The sequence below is a fragment of the Leishmania donovani genome, chromosome 22 (genome assembly GCF_000227135.1).
Source record: "Leishmania donovani BPK282A1 complete genome, chromosome 22".
Lineage (NCBI taxonomy): Eukaryota > Euglenozoa > Kinetoplastea > Trypanosomatida > Trypanosomatidae > Leishmania > Leishmania donovani.
In genome coordinates, this window is record NC_018249.1 from 278,980 (window position 1) to 294,109 (window position 15,130).

A 15,130-nucleotide genomic window follows, 5' to 3' on the forward strand; every position below is an offset into this window, starting at 1 on the left:
CCCCTCCCCCCCCCCGAACCCCCCCCCCCCCCCAACCCCTCCCCCCCCCCCCCCGCCCGCCTCGCCGGCGGCCACCTGGTGCGTCCCTCGGGGTGGCGCAGGCTCCCCACCAGCAGGCAGTGGAGGGTCGGGTGGGATACACGCTCGAGTCACGCGGGCACTCTGCCCCATCACATACATGATGGAAACGCGTTCACCGTCGCAGGTAGCGCCGACGCAACGCCACCCAGGACCGGACCGCCCACATCAGCGGCGATAGATCGCTCTGGCTTCTCCACGTCGTCGGCGCCTGACCCTGTCACCACCGGAAGTGGCTCTGCACTTGGCAGGGACAGGGGCAGGGGGGCTGCTTGGCTTCCTCGCAGAGTGGGTCCTAAGATATCGATAAAGCGCACTTAGGTGTTGCCCGTTCTCAGGGGTTGCATACAAGAGGCAAACAAAATGAAAATTCAACCTCCGCGCGACTGTGATAGACGGCAATGCACCACATATACGCCACACCGAAGCCTCTCTCCTAACCCCTCCCTGCTCTCCTTTTTCCCGCCTTTTTTTCTCTGCCAGGGAAAACAAAACGGTGCAAGAAGACGCTGTCTGATCGCATGCACACACACACACACACGAAGAGGTCCAGAGGAACCAAGGGCGAGAACCACACAAGGTAAAACAAAAAAGGATATCCATACCCGTGGTGAACGCCTCTCAGAGAGAGGCCCACACACGCGCTGACGCACGCCCACGCATACAAGTAATAAAGGCTGCTAGAAAGGCATATAGAGAGAGAAATATACGATAAAAAGAAAAGGAGTCGGCCAAGACGCCCATCAAGAGAAGAGGGGTGAAAAGGCGAACGAGCACAAAGGGGGAGAGAGGACGGAAGCACAGAAAAAGGAAGGGGCACGCTCGTAATCGATTGCCCCGACTCGTTCCGCCCTCACCCCTTCTTTTCGCCTTTTTGCCTCCGTTCGCCATCCGCCTCACAGAGTCAAGGCTTCTGCAGTGCTTCACAGAGGACACATACACACATGGGCGCGCAGGTGCGCGCATACGCAGAGTGTGGACTTAGAACTTGAAGACGCCGCTTGATGAGTAGCCCAACTCCTTTAGGCAGCCCTCGAGCGGGCCTTGCTTGGGCGGGTAGGAGCTGTAGTCCTTCTCGCCACAGATGGTCTTCATGAAGGACGGCGGGCCGCTCACCAGAACGCACGAATCACCTTGGTGATCCGGGCCTGGCATCGTCTCCTGGATGATCACTTTGTTGATGTGGCCAGAGTAGCCCGTCCAGCGCTTCGGCGGCGTCGTGAGGCAGTGGTACGTGGCAAACTTCCCGGGGTACTCTTTCGCCAGCGTGTCCAGCTCCTTGCCGAGCAGAATGTCCCCTTCGGTCTTGTTTGCGTAGAGAAGCGAGATCATCGTCTTATTCTCCGGCGCGTTCAGGACGTTATTCATGATTTGGAACATGGGGGTGAGACCCGTACCACCAGCGATCATGCCAATCCTGGTGTACTGGCCCGGTTTCACGTCAAATGTGTGCCACGGTCCCTTCACGTCAATGTAATCGCCGACCTTGAGCGAAAAAAGGTGCGAGCCCATCTTTGAATTCGGGTAGCATTTCACTACGAGGTCGAAGTGGCCCTCCTCCTCCACCAGGTTGATGGGCGTGTAGGGGCGCATCACTTCGTGTCCCTGGGCGTCAGTGTAGCGCAGCGTGATGCAAGACGCCACGGGCAGGTCCAGGCGCGTCTTGCTCGAAGCGAGGGCGAAGCGAAAGCGCTTTGTGTTGTGCGACTCATTCTCGACGTGGATGAGCTTGTAGGGCTGGAACTTCTCCTGTGAGAATGCCGGCTTGCTGCCCCAGGCCTCCACCTCGGACCCAGACTGGTACATGCTGGCTCCAGCAAAGCCGACAACTGAAGCGATAAAAGCTTTCATGGCCGTCGAATGTGGTACGAGAATTAGCGCGAGAGAGATCGGACAGTAAAATGATACAAAAAGGAGGTTCGATCGGTTATGTTCGACGAAGTAGATGAATGTGTCTGTGATCTGCCTCGCAAAGGGGTGCGTGTTCGGCCTCTGTTTATCGAATCAAAAAAAAAGCAAGTGCTAATTCTAAAACTAGAGGAGAATCTCTTGGGTCTTTCCTCCGCCTCTCCGCCCCTATCCGCACCGCTGAAGCAAACGATAGAGCGCGAGAAACGGATGCAAAAAAAAAGCAGGAAAGACTCAAGTCGCAACGGTGAATGATGCGAGTAGCGGCTCCAAGGGTAATGTTCCTTTTCTTGGTGTGTGCCAAAAATACAGCACAAAAAAGAAATAAAGCAGTCGCGAGAGCTGTGTTCATTCAAAAGAAAAAGAGTGAAGGGGAAAGGTGCAGTGAAAGAGGTATGGACACTGCAGCTGGTGTCGTACTGCTCGTGAGCGAGCGTGCGCGACCACAGTTCAGAGCCCGGAAGTGCTATACCGGCAAAAAACGCAGGGGTGGGCCCGTCAACCTAGCCACACATAGGTGTGGCGCCGAGTGAGCAGCAAGGGAGTGCAGAAAATGAATGCCGCACAAGTGGCGAAAGCACGCGCGAGAAAGCGCGCCAGATATCAGAGACGGCAACGAAAGAAAAAAAATAGCTTTGTCGCGTCCGTTTTCCTCCGGGCACGAGAGACATGGATCCAGCAGCGCCGCGAACGCAAACTTGCAGCAGGGGCGGGATTCTCCTCTTGTGCTTTACCGCGTAAGGTCGAGTGGTTGCAATACACAACCGTGGCGCATCGACTCTCACCCCGCAGCATCCAGCGCATACTATTCGCAGTCTGTTTTTTTTTTGTTTGTTTTCTGTACCGTTCACGACTGAAATCAGTCCGCGGCGCAGCGAAAAATAGACGGCCAGTCCCAAGTACACAGAAAGAGGAAGAGAGAGAACGAGACAGAAAAGGAGCTCGAGATGAAAGATAGTATTGCACGCATTAACGGACAAAGGAATCGGATAGCGACGTGAAAGAACGGAAATGATGGCAGGAAGACATCACAAGACCGCTCCGAAAGGTGTACTAAACGATCATACACTCTTGCATCGTGAAGGGCCGCAAACCTGTTACACATTCTGGGTATGTGGGAAAAAGTGGAGCAGCCGTGCGCACAAAAACTCAGAGAAAAAAGAGGGCGAAGATGTCTACAGTGCACACGACAAAAAATAATGATAACGATAAATCCCCACAAATTCAGCTGGGGCTCCACACGCATACATTAACACACCTGTAGACCATACTCTCTATTCGTACGCCCCTCAATCTCAAGGTAGTGTTGACAGCACCTTTGTGTTTGGTGCACTATCATATTTGTGCTGTGTCTCTCATTTTCCCAGCTTTCAGAAAGGCCTTAACATCCGCGATAGCGCGCGTTTGCTTTCTTGTATAAGCTGCTCTTTCCTCTTAGTACCCTCCTCTGCTGTAAGTCGGCACCGCTTGCACCCCCTGAAAAGAGGCCTCAGTGGCTTCGGCATTGCGCTTCGGTCTCTTTTCCTTTTGCACTCGCTAAAACTTGTACACCATCTTGGGCATATAGCCAAGCTCCTTCAGGCAGCCCTTCAGCTCACCCTGAGATGGTGGGTTGCTCTTGAAGTCTTTGTCACCCGAAATAGCTTCCATAAATGGCGGCGGTCCACAAACAAGAATGATAGAATCACCCGCACGGTTCGGCGCAGGCATCAGTGACTTGATCATCTCCTTGTTGACAAAGCCAACGCCGCCCATCCAGTCAGATGGTGCCTTCGAAAGCACAAAGTACGGCGAAAAGCGTGGGTACGTCTCCATTAGCTCGTTCAGCTCGTTCCCAAGCAGCACATCTTCCTTGCGTTCATTTGCGTAGATGAGCGTGATTTCTGTGTTGTTCTTCGGTGCGTGCAACACATGGCGCGCTACCTGGTACATCGGCGTGATACCCGTACCACCGGCAATCATGCCAATCATTTTGTATTGATTTGCCTTGATCGGCAATTTCATCCACGGTCCCTTGACGTCGATGGTGTCACCCTTCTTCATTGAGAACAAATGAGTGCCCATCTTTGAGCCCTGGTACTTCTTCACCAAAACATCGAAGTAGCCAAGCTGATCACTGCGGTTAAGCGGCGTGTAGGGGCGAATGACCTCCTTCCCATCTTTGTCGAAAAAGCGGAAACTAACACAGCTGGCTACCTCCAGGTTAAGTGGCATATCCGCCTCCGGCAACGCAAAGCGAAACACCTTCGTGTTATGGGACTCGTCATAGACATCCATCAAGGGAAAGGAGCGAAACTCAGATTGTGAGAATGGGCTGCTCGGCGTGGCGCAGTTGGATGAGCTAGAAACGCTGTTGTACCAGCTGGAGGTGACAAACCCCGTCGCGACCGCGATGAAGGCCTTCATTGTTTCTACTCGCTAAGTAATTACTAAGAGCTTAAAAGAAAACCCCACAGGTCCTCAGAAAAAAAAAACGTCAAGAGGCTAAATGCCTTTTTGTTTTTATGTATGTATGTGTTTATCTGCTGTTGTGAAATACAAACGTGCCGCAGGTGTGGCTTTTGTTTCATATTAGCAGTGCCTCGACATGTGCAAGATATGAACGTGAGCAATTAACTGAAATATAAGTTGAAAGCCAAGAAGGCAGAGGCGGGGAGAAGATGAGAGTGCAAGCAATATTGAATATTAAACGGCTGGGAGCAAACCTTTCGTTCCGTATAATTCGGACACGTACAGAAAAGAAAAAACTTTCAGTTGCTTTTTTTTGCGCATACGAGCAGCGCGGTTTTTTTTTTTTTGAATCTGCTGAGCGTCAGACTCATGATTTGCGCTACATGAAGAGCAACAAACAAAGGGTTCGCTAGCTCTCCTTTTTTGTTTTCCTCGACAGAATCCAACAAAAACCGTGTTCATTTCATGCGAAAGGCTGACGCTGTGGTTCACAGCACTGTTTCCCCTTTTGTTTAGTTCTCAGCCATTTTGCAAAGCGCTCTATGCCTGTGAAAACTTGCACATTACAAGCAAAAATGCAAGTAGAGAATTTGCTGCTCAAGATCATTTTTCCATTCAGAGCAAAGTCAAATCGAAAAATAAGTAGTGTGGAACCTCTCGAATCGTGAAAAAAAAAATCCAACAACAATACAGAGCAACCGCAATTGAAAAAAAAATGGCAAAAAGCTCAAATCACGCCCTTACCTTTTTTTGCAAACCAGCTGCGACGATGGAAAATTTGCTTCATTCAGGAGTGCAGCCGCGACCTGCACTTGGAAATTGCCTTGCAAATGGATTTCGAGTGGTATTTTCGTCCCAGACTTCAGATTTTTCATCTTCGTCGACGGGTCAACGACGCCAGAGCTCGTACAAAACTGCTTTTTCCATTGATCGGCGAGCATCTGAAGATCAAAACCAAAAGACTCCAAACTCTGCACAACTGTAATGAACTTGTTGTTTGTCGACTTCTCAGACCACAAACGGACTTTCGGGAGTGGTCCGTTTTTGATTATCCGCTTCGGATTCAAGTTACCGTTAGCCAGTGATGAGCCCTCCACAACAGTTTGCAAAATAATTTCGTGCTTCAGCTTGAACAAACTTAGCATACCTTGCACAACTTGGTCGAGCGGTATCTCAGGGGCGTATGCCTTTGAGGTGAGCATCATCGATAGCGTATCGTCGATTTTTACACTGGGTAGTTTGCACTTTTCCGCCTCGTTCACAATCAGCAAATTGTGCGCTTTTATGTAGTTTTTCAAATTGTTCACTAGTGTTTTCCGCGTGTACAATTCTTGGAGAACGCTGTCACCAATGGGGGTCCTAGGAAAAACGGGAACCGTACCGGTGGCAACCTGTTCGATTGTAGGAAACAGAGCGTCACGTGGAATGTTCAGCCCCTCGCCTATCAGCAGGATTCGTATAAGATCGTCCTCCAATCCACGAGGTGCAGCGTAGAAAACATCGGCAGACACGATGTATTGACGGAACACACCTGTCCCCTCGGCAAGGAGTTTGGCTTGCAGTGCTTGCGCCTCCTTTTCACACCTTTCCCGATGCATCGTGCTGAGAAAATCTACGTAGAGCGCGTTGTGTTGTCGCATCACATCGGCAGATTTGTTTATTTGAGTGACAGAATGAGTACCAGGGCTTGTTTCGGCTATGGTGAGAAGATCCGGGAACCCGTGAAAAAATGCAAGCGCTTTCTTGTATTTCGTATCTTTGAACTGGATTGCAGAAGTGTGGGCGCCGTCTCTTGGGTACGAGGCGACCACAATGCTCGTGAACTGCGTCACCGGCATGGGCAAGAGCGAGGGTGAGACTCGCTTCACGGCTTCGCAGAGACAAAAGTTCAGCATTGTGTCTTCGTCCGAAAAGACATTGGCGTAATCCACACCTGGCGTCTCTTTCCATTCAGCAGCCTCGTTGCTTGAAACTTCATCGTCTGTCTTTTCGTTATCCTTAGTCGCAGAGCCCACCTCGAGTAACCTTTCACGAACTTCGTCTTCCCCAAACTCAGACGGAATCAAAGGCGGTTGAGAAGAGAGGCTGCAGTTCGTAATAAAACGATTCTCGAATTCTTGCCAGAGGTTGTCGTGGAAGCACTGTACTACAAATACACCAACGCCCGCATCCTGCTTCGCTGTCATGTTGCTGGTCACAATTCCAACTGCGTATGGAACATCGACACCGAGAGAGTAAATGAGCGCTACATCCCCAACTACCAATGGCGTTTTTTTCCGAGTGCTCAGAATGCCTGGCATCATCAAGTGTGCCCCCCTGAGAAGAAATCTAGAAGTCGAGCCGCGGCAAACAGTAGCAACGACGCCTTCATTTACAAGGCTTGCCCACTCGTCACCTCTCTCGGCCAGCAGCTGGTGCAGCCGTAGAAAGAAGAAGACAGTGGGAATCATAAGGAAGCTGAAAGAATCCGCTTGTGTAATGACGTCCTGCTCTTCCTTGCCTAGGCGATCAATCGAAATAAAAAACGGTACCTCATTGACAGAGTATACAAAGACCGACGATCCAGGCCCGCATCGGTACTTTCGTTTCGTGATCGTATCTTTTTTACCGACAACTAGATCGAACTTATCTGCGTTGTCTTTTCCTATGACGCTCACGACATCGGCCCTCAGCTTCTTGACGTCACCTTTCCCGACTGTTTGCGATTCCTTTGACGTGCATTTTTTCTTGAACATCCTGCGCTTATCAATTGGATTATTTATCGGATTGGAGATACATGAAGCAATGTGCAAGCAAGCAAAAAAAAAATAGACAAAATGGGAAGAATAAAAAGAAAGGCTGCATGAGATGGGGGGGATAAGTTGCTAATACCTAATGCAGATAAATTGATGACGCTGTCAGGCACTGAAACAGGGGCTGGCTGGAGACGCTGCCAGTGCACTAGCGGAGGGCGCTGGTTTCTGGTGTAGCCTCCCCCGTGTTCTGCCTCCAGTTTGGATGGAAGCTACGGTGCATGCGGTAAATCACGCCTTGAGTGGTGTTGCTGAAACAAAGGTTCACTAGCATATATTGCTTGCCACTTATACAGAGGGTATTGTGGAGACTGTAAAAAGCCGGATACTTGCTGTTTTTTTTTTTTTTTTTTCATGCTCCTCGATGCACGAAGGAAAGATACATTGAGAGCACCACTGCATCTAAAAGAGACCGCCTTCTTGCTCCGCTAACAGCAACCGCCGCTGTGTTCTTTTGTGCACAGAAACACGCAGTGCCAAGCGACAGAAAAGTCTGACATCGATCGGGAAACACCAGCCGCAATCATTGGCTGCGTACAGGGACACCGGTTTCCACGCCTCACACCAAAACTTTCAATCATTGGTCTTGCCTTCGCAAAGCATGAGGCGTGGAGAGGGGGCACCGGCAGACGTTACAAGCATCACAGAAAATCCCAACGGAGGAATTTCCAGTTTCACAGGAGTGTGCTCCATTCACAAAAGCTCTTCAATGAGGGTCACGGTGAAGGATGGGGGGATTATACTCCGGCCGACGATGTTTCCAAAACATAATTCTACTACTCTCAGATATACTGTTCCCCATTGCCACCATGGTTGCTTAGCCTCGGTGCGCTTTATCGATATCTTAGGACCCACTCTGCGAGGAAGCCAAGCAGCCCCCCTGCCCCTGTCCCTGCCAAGTGCAGAGCCACTTCCGGTGGTGACAGGGTCAGGCGCCGACGACGTGGAGAAGCCAGAGCGATCTATCGCCGCTGATGTGGGCGGTCCGGTCCTGGGTGGCGTTGCGTCGGCGCTACCTGCGACGGTGAACGCGTTTCCATCATGTATGTGATGGGGCAGAGTGCCCGCGTGACTCGAGCGTGTATCCCACCCGACCCTCCACTGCCTGCTGGTGGGGAGCCTGCGCCACCCCGAGGGACGCACCAGGTGGCCACCGGCGAGGCGGGCGGGGGGGCGGGTAGAGTTGGAGGCGGAGGCCGTACTCGGATGGATGAGGGGCACTGCTGCAACGCGTGCTTACGGCTGCTTGGCGCCACGCGATGAGGCCTGTGACAGGCCGGGTGGAGTGGTGTCTGAGTTCATGTTGCATGGCTTATCAAACTCGTGGAATCAGAAAAAGAAAACCTGCGCCACCGCCCAACTTGTTGTTTGGCACACATTTTTTTTACTGGTTTTCAAGGAGATGCAGCAGACGGCTCTAAGACAGGCACTTTGTTTGATCGTGTGACGGCTGAGATACAACTTGCTGTACAGAGACCGGTGGGAATAATGCCCGGCTCAGGAGGACACTGCGAATGAAGACAAATGATGCCTGTCTGGCGCAGGGCGAGAGAACTGAAAGAGTAGGGAGCTAAGGACGCGGACGTTATTGGAAAATTGTTGTTTCCTTGGGTGTAGGTAGTGGATGTCGAAAGAAGTGCATAAATTTCTGTGAAATGTCTGTGAACAGTGTGAGTCACAAACGCGAAAAATACCAGGGCCACCTGCGCGAACTAATATTACCTCATTTTGCGCAGCCTGTGAGGCGCGGCTTCTCCAGTGAATCAAAGCTCGCTTTTGCTTTGCTTGTGTGCGGTTACTCTTTCGTAGAAGTCTCGCCCTCCGGGAGTCATGCTCCTTGTGAGGAATAAGATCATCTGTGGTTAGTGGATAGGCTCTTATCTCTGTGCAATCACCTCGCTCATTCCGTTTTTATGCCTAAACATCCTGTAAAGCGCACAGCACTAAAGTTTTTAGAAGACGTTACAAACCCCGTTCAGCCCCTCTCGTTCGCCGTGCCTTTCAACTTCTCGAAGAGTAAAGGACTACTTTTTTTTCCTGAGACGCTTCTCGCTTTGGCATCTACTCAGCTTCACCATGCGACGTCCAAAGACCGAATGCGAGATACAGCAGGAGCAGTCAGATGAGCTGTTTGCGCGTCAGCTTCAGGAGCAGCTGAACAACTCAGGCAATGTTGTTCATGCTCCGCCTCCGCAGAGCGGACCGTCGAAGTCAGTGCAGGAGGCTGCCGATGCTGCTTACGCTCGCCAGCTTCAACAAGAAATCGACCGTCAAGAGGCCGCCACCGATGCAGGTGACTCTAGAGCAAGTGAGGACAAGATCCCCGTGGAGTGCCCTGCTTGCACCTTTGTCAACTACATGAAGCCATCTAGCTCGTCGAACCACTGGAAATGTGCTCAGTGCAGCAGACCTTTGATGGAAAATGTATCGTACTCAGGCCATGTCTCCCACAAAGATCTCGTGGAGTGCAGAGTGTGCCATTCCCTCAACAAGCTCCCTACGAAGAAGTCCGATGCTGTTTTGTGTGGCGGATGTTATCAGGAGCTCGGCTCGACCCTGAGCAGCGTTCCGCATGTAGAGAGCGAAGAAAACCAGCGTACAGTGCAGCTTCGCTGTGGCCAATGCAGCGTGATCAATGCTGTGACAGTCGGTGTCAATGTGAAGAGATTAGAGTTCATATGTGGTGGCTGTGGAGTATTGAATACGATGACACTTGAGTAAGTCACGCTTAAAGTCCCCATTTTGCCGGCGGCTCGCATTGCTTTCACCCTTTCGCGTGTCTTTTTTCATCTGGTGCTTTCGTATGGTTGTCAGGTCCTTTTTTACCTTTGCATTCACTTCAAAACACGTTTATCTCCCGAGAATATGCTTTTTTTTGTCACGATGATTATTAGCGAGTTTGTGATATGCTATTTGCCTTCTATCTCTGTTTGCGATTCCTATGCTTGTTTGTATCGCTTGAAACCGAAGAAGCTACTATAAAGTCTGTGTGCTAGCAGGCTTTTTGTTCAGCTAGTCTGAGGCCGCTTTCGGGAAACTTCTTCGCAGGTGGTGCAGAGCAGTCTAGATCGCTTTGAAAGCCGGGGTGCCAGCTTTTTTGTCGATGAAGGTAACTACTTCGTCCAAGGGTAATCTTATGCTTGGAGGAAAGCTGTTTTCTCTTTCTCTTTCTCATCTTCCCTCTTCCTATCCCTTCCCCCTCACACCCGTCTGTTGCCACCACTCCTATTCTGTTGTTATCTCGATTCATTCACAATGATACTATTCCTGTTCATGATGTAAGGTAAATCCCACGCCTAGCGGACCATAACTGCAGCAACTTGCACCACACGTAGCTACACTGACCTCACCTTATACTAAGTTCCACTGGGCACAACTGATGTTTGTATACAAATATATATTACGCATTATTAAGATCATCTGATTTCACTCCCCAGCAAGTGAGCGTGCGTGATGCGGCGAGTCGGCGACTACGAGATCCTCGATGTGGTGGGTGAAGGTGCGTACAGCAAGGTGAAGCGAGTTCGGCACATACCTACTGGGTGTATGTTTGTCGCTAAGATAGTACCAAAGACAAATCAGCAAGTCGAAAACGATGTTCGTCTGGAGATTTCCATTTTGCGGCGCTTGAAGCACAAGAATATTGTTCAGCTGATTGAGATTCTGGAAAGCACAAACAATTACTACATTATACTGGAGCCTGTCATGGGTGGTGATCTGTGCGACATCATTGTGGGTATGGATCGGCCCTTGCCAGAGCAAGATGTAGCGGCCCTCTTGATCCAGCTCGTGGCAGGGGTGCGCGCATGCCATCGCAACGGGGTCGCGCATCGCGACTTGAAGCCAGAGAACCTCCTTCTGGGAACCGATGGTGTGTTGAAGATCTCTGACTTTGGGCTGAGCCGCCTCCACAGGGAAAGCAACTTCCAAGCGAGCACAAACGAGTACGCACACACGCTTACAGGAACCCTCGCATACCTGGCGCCTGAAGTTTTCGGGGGCTCATACGATGCTTTTCGCGCGGACATTTGGTCGATGGGGTGCATTGCGTACGTCCTGTTGACGCAGAACTTTCCGTTCGGCTCCACCACTGATCCTCACGCCTTGGAGGTTCGCATTCGCAACGGCGAAGTTTCCATAATGCCTTCCTCCGTTAGTGCGGAGGCAAAGAACTTATGCAAGTGGCTCTTGTCTCCGCGGCCGGAGGATCGACCAACGTTAGACGCTGTAGCGCAGCACGACTTCTTCAAAAGATATCTACCCGCAGAGTATCTTAGAATGACAGCGAACCGAAAGTCGCCGATTGTGCACGGTGCGAACATGAACGAATTCAGCTCGCAGGTTCAAGAAGAAGCTCCGTCCTGTAGCCCAAGCACAGCAAGTGCCAAGCGAAAACATCACCATGTCCGTAGCGGCAGTGCTGCGAGAACCTCACCTTCAGGCAGCGCGGTTGCTGGTGCGGCTACTAGCAGTAACCGCAGCAGCGAAAGCGGGAGGGATCGTGAAGACCTGGTTAGCCACGGCACTCAAGACGAATCTGGTCTTGGTGGATACTGCGGAGACGTTTAGGCAAGTGGCGTGGCTGTAGAGCTGAAACAGCATCGCTTATGGCCGTTTGGCGAGGGTGCATAGTTGCAGCCGCGCTATCGCCTCAACTGTGGCTCACACCTCAAAGGGGTACTGTCGTGCCAAAGCTAAGCACAATGCCTGGTGACGTTTCATCACGGGCGCCTCTTCAAAGGAGAACGGCAGTCTTTCAGCTCTTTTGTTTTCCTCCTATGGTCTTTTGCGTTCATTTCCTCTGAGCTCTCTTCGGCACCTTTCCTTTCCGCTCTATGGGTTTTCTGAATTCATACTCATGTACAATGCTTGCTTGACTTCTTCCTTTTCCTTTTCTTCGTCTCCATGGCTGGGCGTTGTTACTCTGAGGCGCTTGGCAACGCTTCAGACGCCCTTGTGACAACACCGAATCTCGTGATCAAAAGCCTCTCAAGTATATTTGTACGAGTAAGTGCGTGGGCGTCTCTTCGATGCGGGAATTGCGGAACTCGTTTTCATACACTGTGCAAGAAAGTGCACAGCTGTGAAGGGCACTGCTCGATCTCCTCTATTCTCTCTTTTTGTTTTTTTTTTTGTGCGGCGGGCACCTGACTTGTGCGACCCGGCCATCCATGGTGAGGAGGGTTCGCGTGATCGGCGGTGTGAAGCAACGCAGGTGCCGCTGCAAGTGCCGCGATCGACAGTCTCCGGCGCCGTTGACGTCCTTCAACGGCGACATATATCTCTGTCTTGGTCGGCGCTGTGCATCTGAGTTCAACGGGATCGTCTCGCTCATATCTACCACGACTGTATGTAGCGCAATTCGATTTTGAATGCCAATAAGCCGGGTGGCGCTGCTACCGGGAGTTGCTCTCGAGCCCAAAAGCAATGGAAGGTGACAGGAAATACAGCAGGCATGAATACTGGCCTGCGATATGCACATGCATACATCTACACACATATATATATAGAGAGAGAGAGAGAGTGCTGTAGTGGAAGAAAGCAACAAGCTGCCGTTCTATTGGTCAGTTGTGTTGGTGCGGCGCCTCTCCTCACTTTCCCGTCTCCCTTTCGTGTTTTTCCGGTTCACGCCCACGATGTTTCAAACGAGGTTGAAGGACAGACCAGCAGCGGCTTTCTTTTTGCTTCGATGTTCTCACGCGCTGAGAACGAGGAACATCTCAGTGTATCATCCAAAGTCCAATGCCTACTCTTTGTGGGGAGGCCAAGGGATTCCAGCTTGCTCTCGGGTACGGCTGCGGACTCTTGGTATCGGCGGACAGGTCTGTGCTCGCGCTGCGCCGAAGTGACTTGCGACCATGATCACTATCGGGCCAGCTTACTAGGCATCGTGCTGATGATTCAAGGAATATACGCATCCATCTCCTGCTTTTCTGCCTTTGCTACGCTGCGGTGATGCTGAGCGTGGCCCCGGGGCCTAGCCTGCGCTGCACACAGTGGCGTTGCGGTGGGCTGAGCGGCGCCAGACGGCGCTGGTGGGCCCGGCTCCTCGACAAATCTTCGATACAAGTCCGCATTCTGCAAGGGGTGCATTTCGCCCTCACAGACCCGCAAAGCATGTTGTTTGTATGGTTTTCGGCACTGTGGTGTAGCAAAAGAAAAGAAGCGTGGTGGTGACGTCTCGGTGCTGAAACAAGAGAAGATACATATGTGTGCGGGCCCTCCCCCCTGTTCTCAAGGACGAGGTTGGCGCAGTGGCGTTCTGGCTTCGCTGTGATTAGCCCTACTACACGGGTACACTTCATGTCGGGCCTTTCACCTAAGGGTGAAATGGTTACATGAGAAGCTCCCTATCAAATACGAAGCGGCATCGCGCCTAGCCCTCGCGTTGCTGGGATAGGCGCCGGCCTGCGCCGCCAGGTGCAGAACACGAAAAGACGGCCCGAATGGGCTGGAGCCATTCCACACGACTAGCTCACTGACAAATAATTGACATGCGCCAACAAAAATGACACTTCAACATGGCACGGCGCAGACGGGGCCACGGAGACGTCACTTTGGGGCTCGACTGCCTCATCTAAGATTGGGGCACCGCCACCACGGCGCCGAGTGACCGCTGTGCAATCGAGTTTATTGTCTACTCTGAGGAGGAATATGGCCCGGGTGCCGCCAGTGATGGATGGTTCCCAATTATGTTCTTTCCACACAGTGAACTGGAAGCTTTACTATCCCTTATTGCCAAATCGATCCGCAAAGACCGTGCCTACACCACAGCAGCACAGAAGCGAAGACGTGCGAGCTTCAGTGTGCCCCCCCCCCTCCCCCACCCCGATCACACACAGACAAACCGAGAGCGCATCAGGGAAGAAAGGCGAATCGCCCATGCAGTGACACCCACCACACATACACAACCACAATCTGTCACTCAGAGATGAGGCTACATTCACAACTGGACTCATCGCGAAAATTGCCGTGAAGGCTGTTCCATCTGGTAGAGCCGCTTATAGACCGTTCTGGACTCCAAAACTGACGCGATCAGAGGCATGTCTTGCGAAAGTACCCTAGGCGTCGCCCGAGCATCGCCCTCTCCAGGATGTGTTCATCAAGCAGGGCCAAAGAGTCAGCCTTGAAGGATGGGTGCCCTCTGCAACTCACTCGCTCCCATCGACCCTCGATCGCGCGCACTCATCTTGGTTATCCATGACCCCGTGCACTGCGCAAACCAGCAATGAGACAAGGCGACCGCCACCTCAATCCGAAAGGGCAGCTCAATTTATCGGTGAGGATCTACCGGCAGAAGTCAGTGCAACATCCGGCAGCCTCACCCCGCGCCCCACTGAGACAGCTCTACACCCTTCAACTCGCTCACGGTGGGTGACCTCGAATATGGCGCGCCGTGAAGTCCGCTGCGGCTCCGCCCCAGGCGCCCACGAAATTCACCGCGAGAGTGGCAGGGGCACTACCGGTGTGCTGAAAGAGCGCGGCTGAACGTTTAAAACCAGAGCGTTCCCACCGGCTGCGCCGCTGCTACATGGAAAGAATGGCGCGTTGTGCCCCTCTTGAAGCCGCACAAGCCAGATGGTGGTCCCGCGCCTCACTCTCTTTGACGCCGACCAGCAACCTGTACAAGTTACTTGAACAAATGGCCTCGCGACGACTGCGCGACCAACTGGAAAACAAGCTCCCACCACGGCAGTGTCTGGCTTCCGTCTTCACCGCTCTGCTTTAGACCTCCTGCGCTTTCTCCACCGCGCATTAACCCAGCTACCGCCACGTGCTGAGGTAGGACTCGTATTTTTGGACTACGTTCGTACGTTTAACTCGTCGGATAACGGCGCTGAAGAAGTTCAGCGTAGAGTCACACCTCACCAACAGGATCCTGGATCCCTCAGACAACCGCC

At 52.0% G+C, this 15,130-nt stretch overlaps 5 protein-coding genes across 5 annotated transcripts; 2 read left to right on the forward strand and 3 right to left on the reverse strand.

Annotated features, from left to right (window-relative positions):
• Positions 1 to 1,059: 1,059 nt before the first annotated feature.
• Positions 1,060 to 1,929, reverse strand: LDBPK_220590 (NADH-cytochrome b5 reductase, putative; the record flags this gene model as incomplete). Its single annotated transcript, XM_003860761.1, has 1 exon — positions 1,060 to 1,929. One exon carries the CDS (start codon positions 1,927 to 1,929, stop codon positions 1,060 to 1,062), a length of 870 nt encoding a protein of 289 aa, XP_003860809.1.
• Positions 1,930 to 3,522: 1,593 nt separating this feature from the next.
• Positions 3,523 to 4,392, reverse strand: LDBPK_220600 (NADH-cytochrome b5 reductase, putative; the record flags this gene model as incomplete). The annotated part of the gene is made up of 1 exon (XM_003860762.1): positions 3,523 to 4,392. One exon carries the CDS (start codon positions 4,390 to 4,392, stop codon positions 3,523 to 3,525), a length of 870 nt encoding a protein of 289 aa, XP_003860810.1.
• A 785-nt stretch (positions 4,393 to 5,177) lies between these two features.
• On the reverse strand, positions 5,178 to 7,172 carry LDBPK_220610 (hypothetical protein, conserved; the record flags this gene model as incomplete). Its single annotated transcript, XM_003860763.1, has 1 exon — positions 5,178 to 7,172. One exon carries the CDS (start codon positions 7,170 to 7,172, stop codon positions 5,178 to 5,180), a length of 1,995 nt encoding a protein of 664 aa, XP_003860811.1.
• A 1,970-nt stretch (positions 7,173 to 9,142) lies between these two features.
• On the forward strand, positions 9,143 to 9,355 carry LDBPK_220620 (hypothetical protein, conserved; the record flags this gene model as incomplete). The annotated part of the gene is made up of 1 exon (XM_003860764.1): positions 9,143 to 9,355. One exon carries the CDS (start codon positions 9,143 to 9,145, stop codon positions 9,353 to 9,355), a length of 213 nt encoding a protein of 70 aa, XP_003860812.1.
• A 1,327-nt stretch (positions 9,356 to 10,682) lies between these two features.
• LDBPK_220630 (protein kinase, putative) lies at positions 10,683 to 11,798 on the forward strand (the record flags this gene model as incomplete). The annotated part of the gene is made up of 1 exon (XM_003860765.1): positions 10,683 to 11,798. The coding sequence occupies one exon, from the start codon at positions 10,683 to 10,685 to the stop codon at positions 11,796 to 11,798; it is 1,116 nt and encodes a 371-aa protein (XP_003860813.1).
• Between the last annotated feature and the right edge of the window lie 3,332 nt (positions 11,799 to 15,130).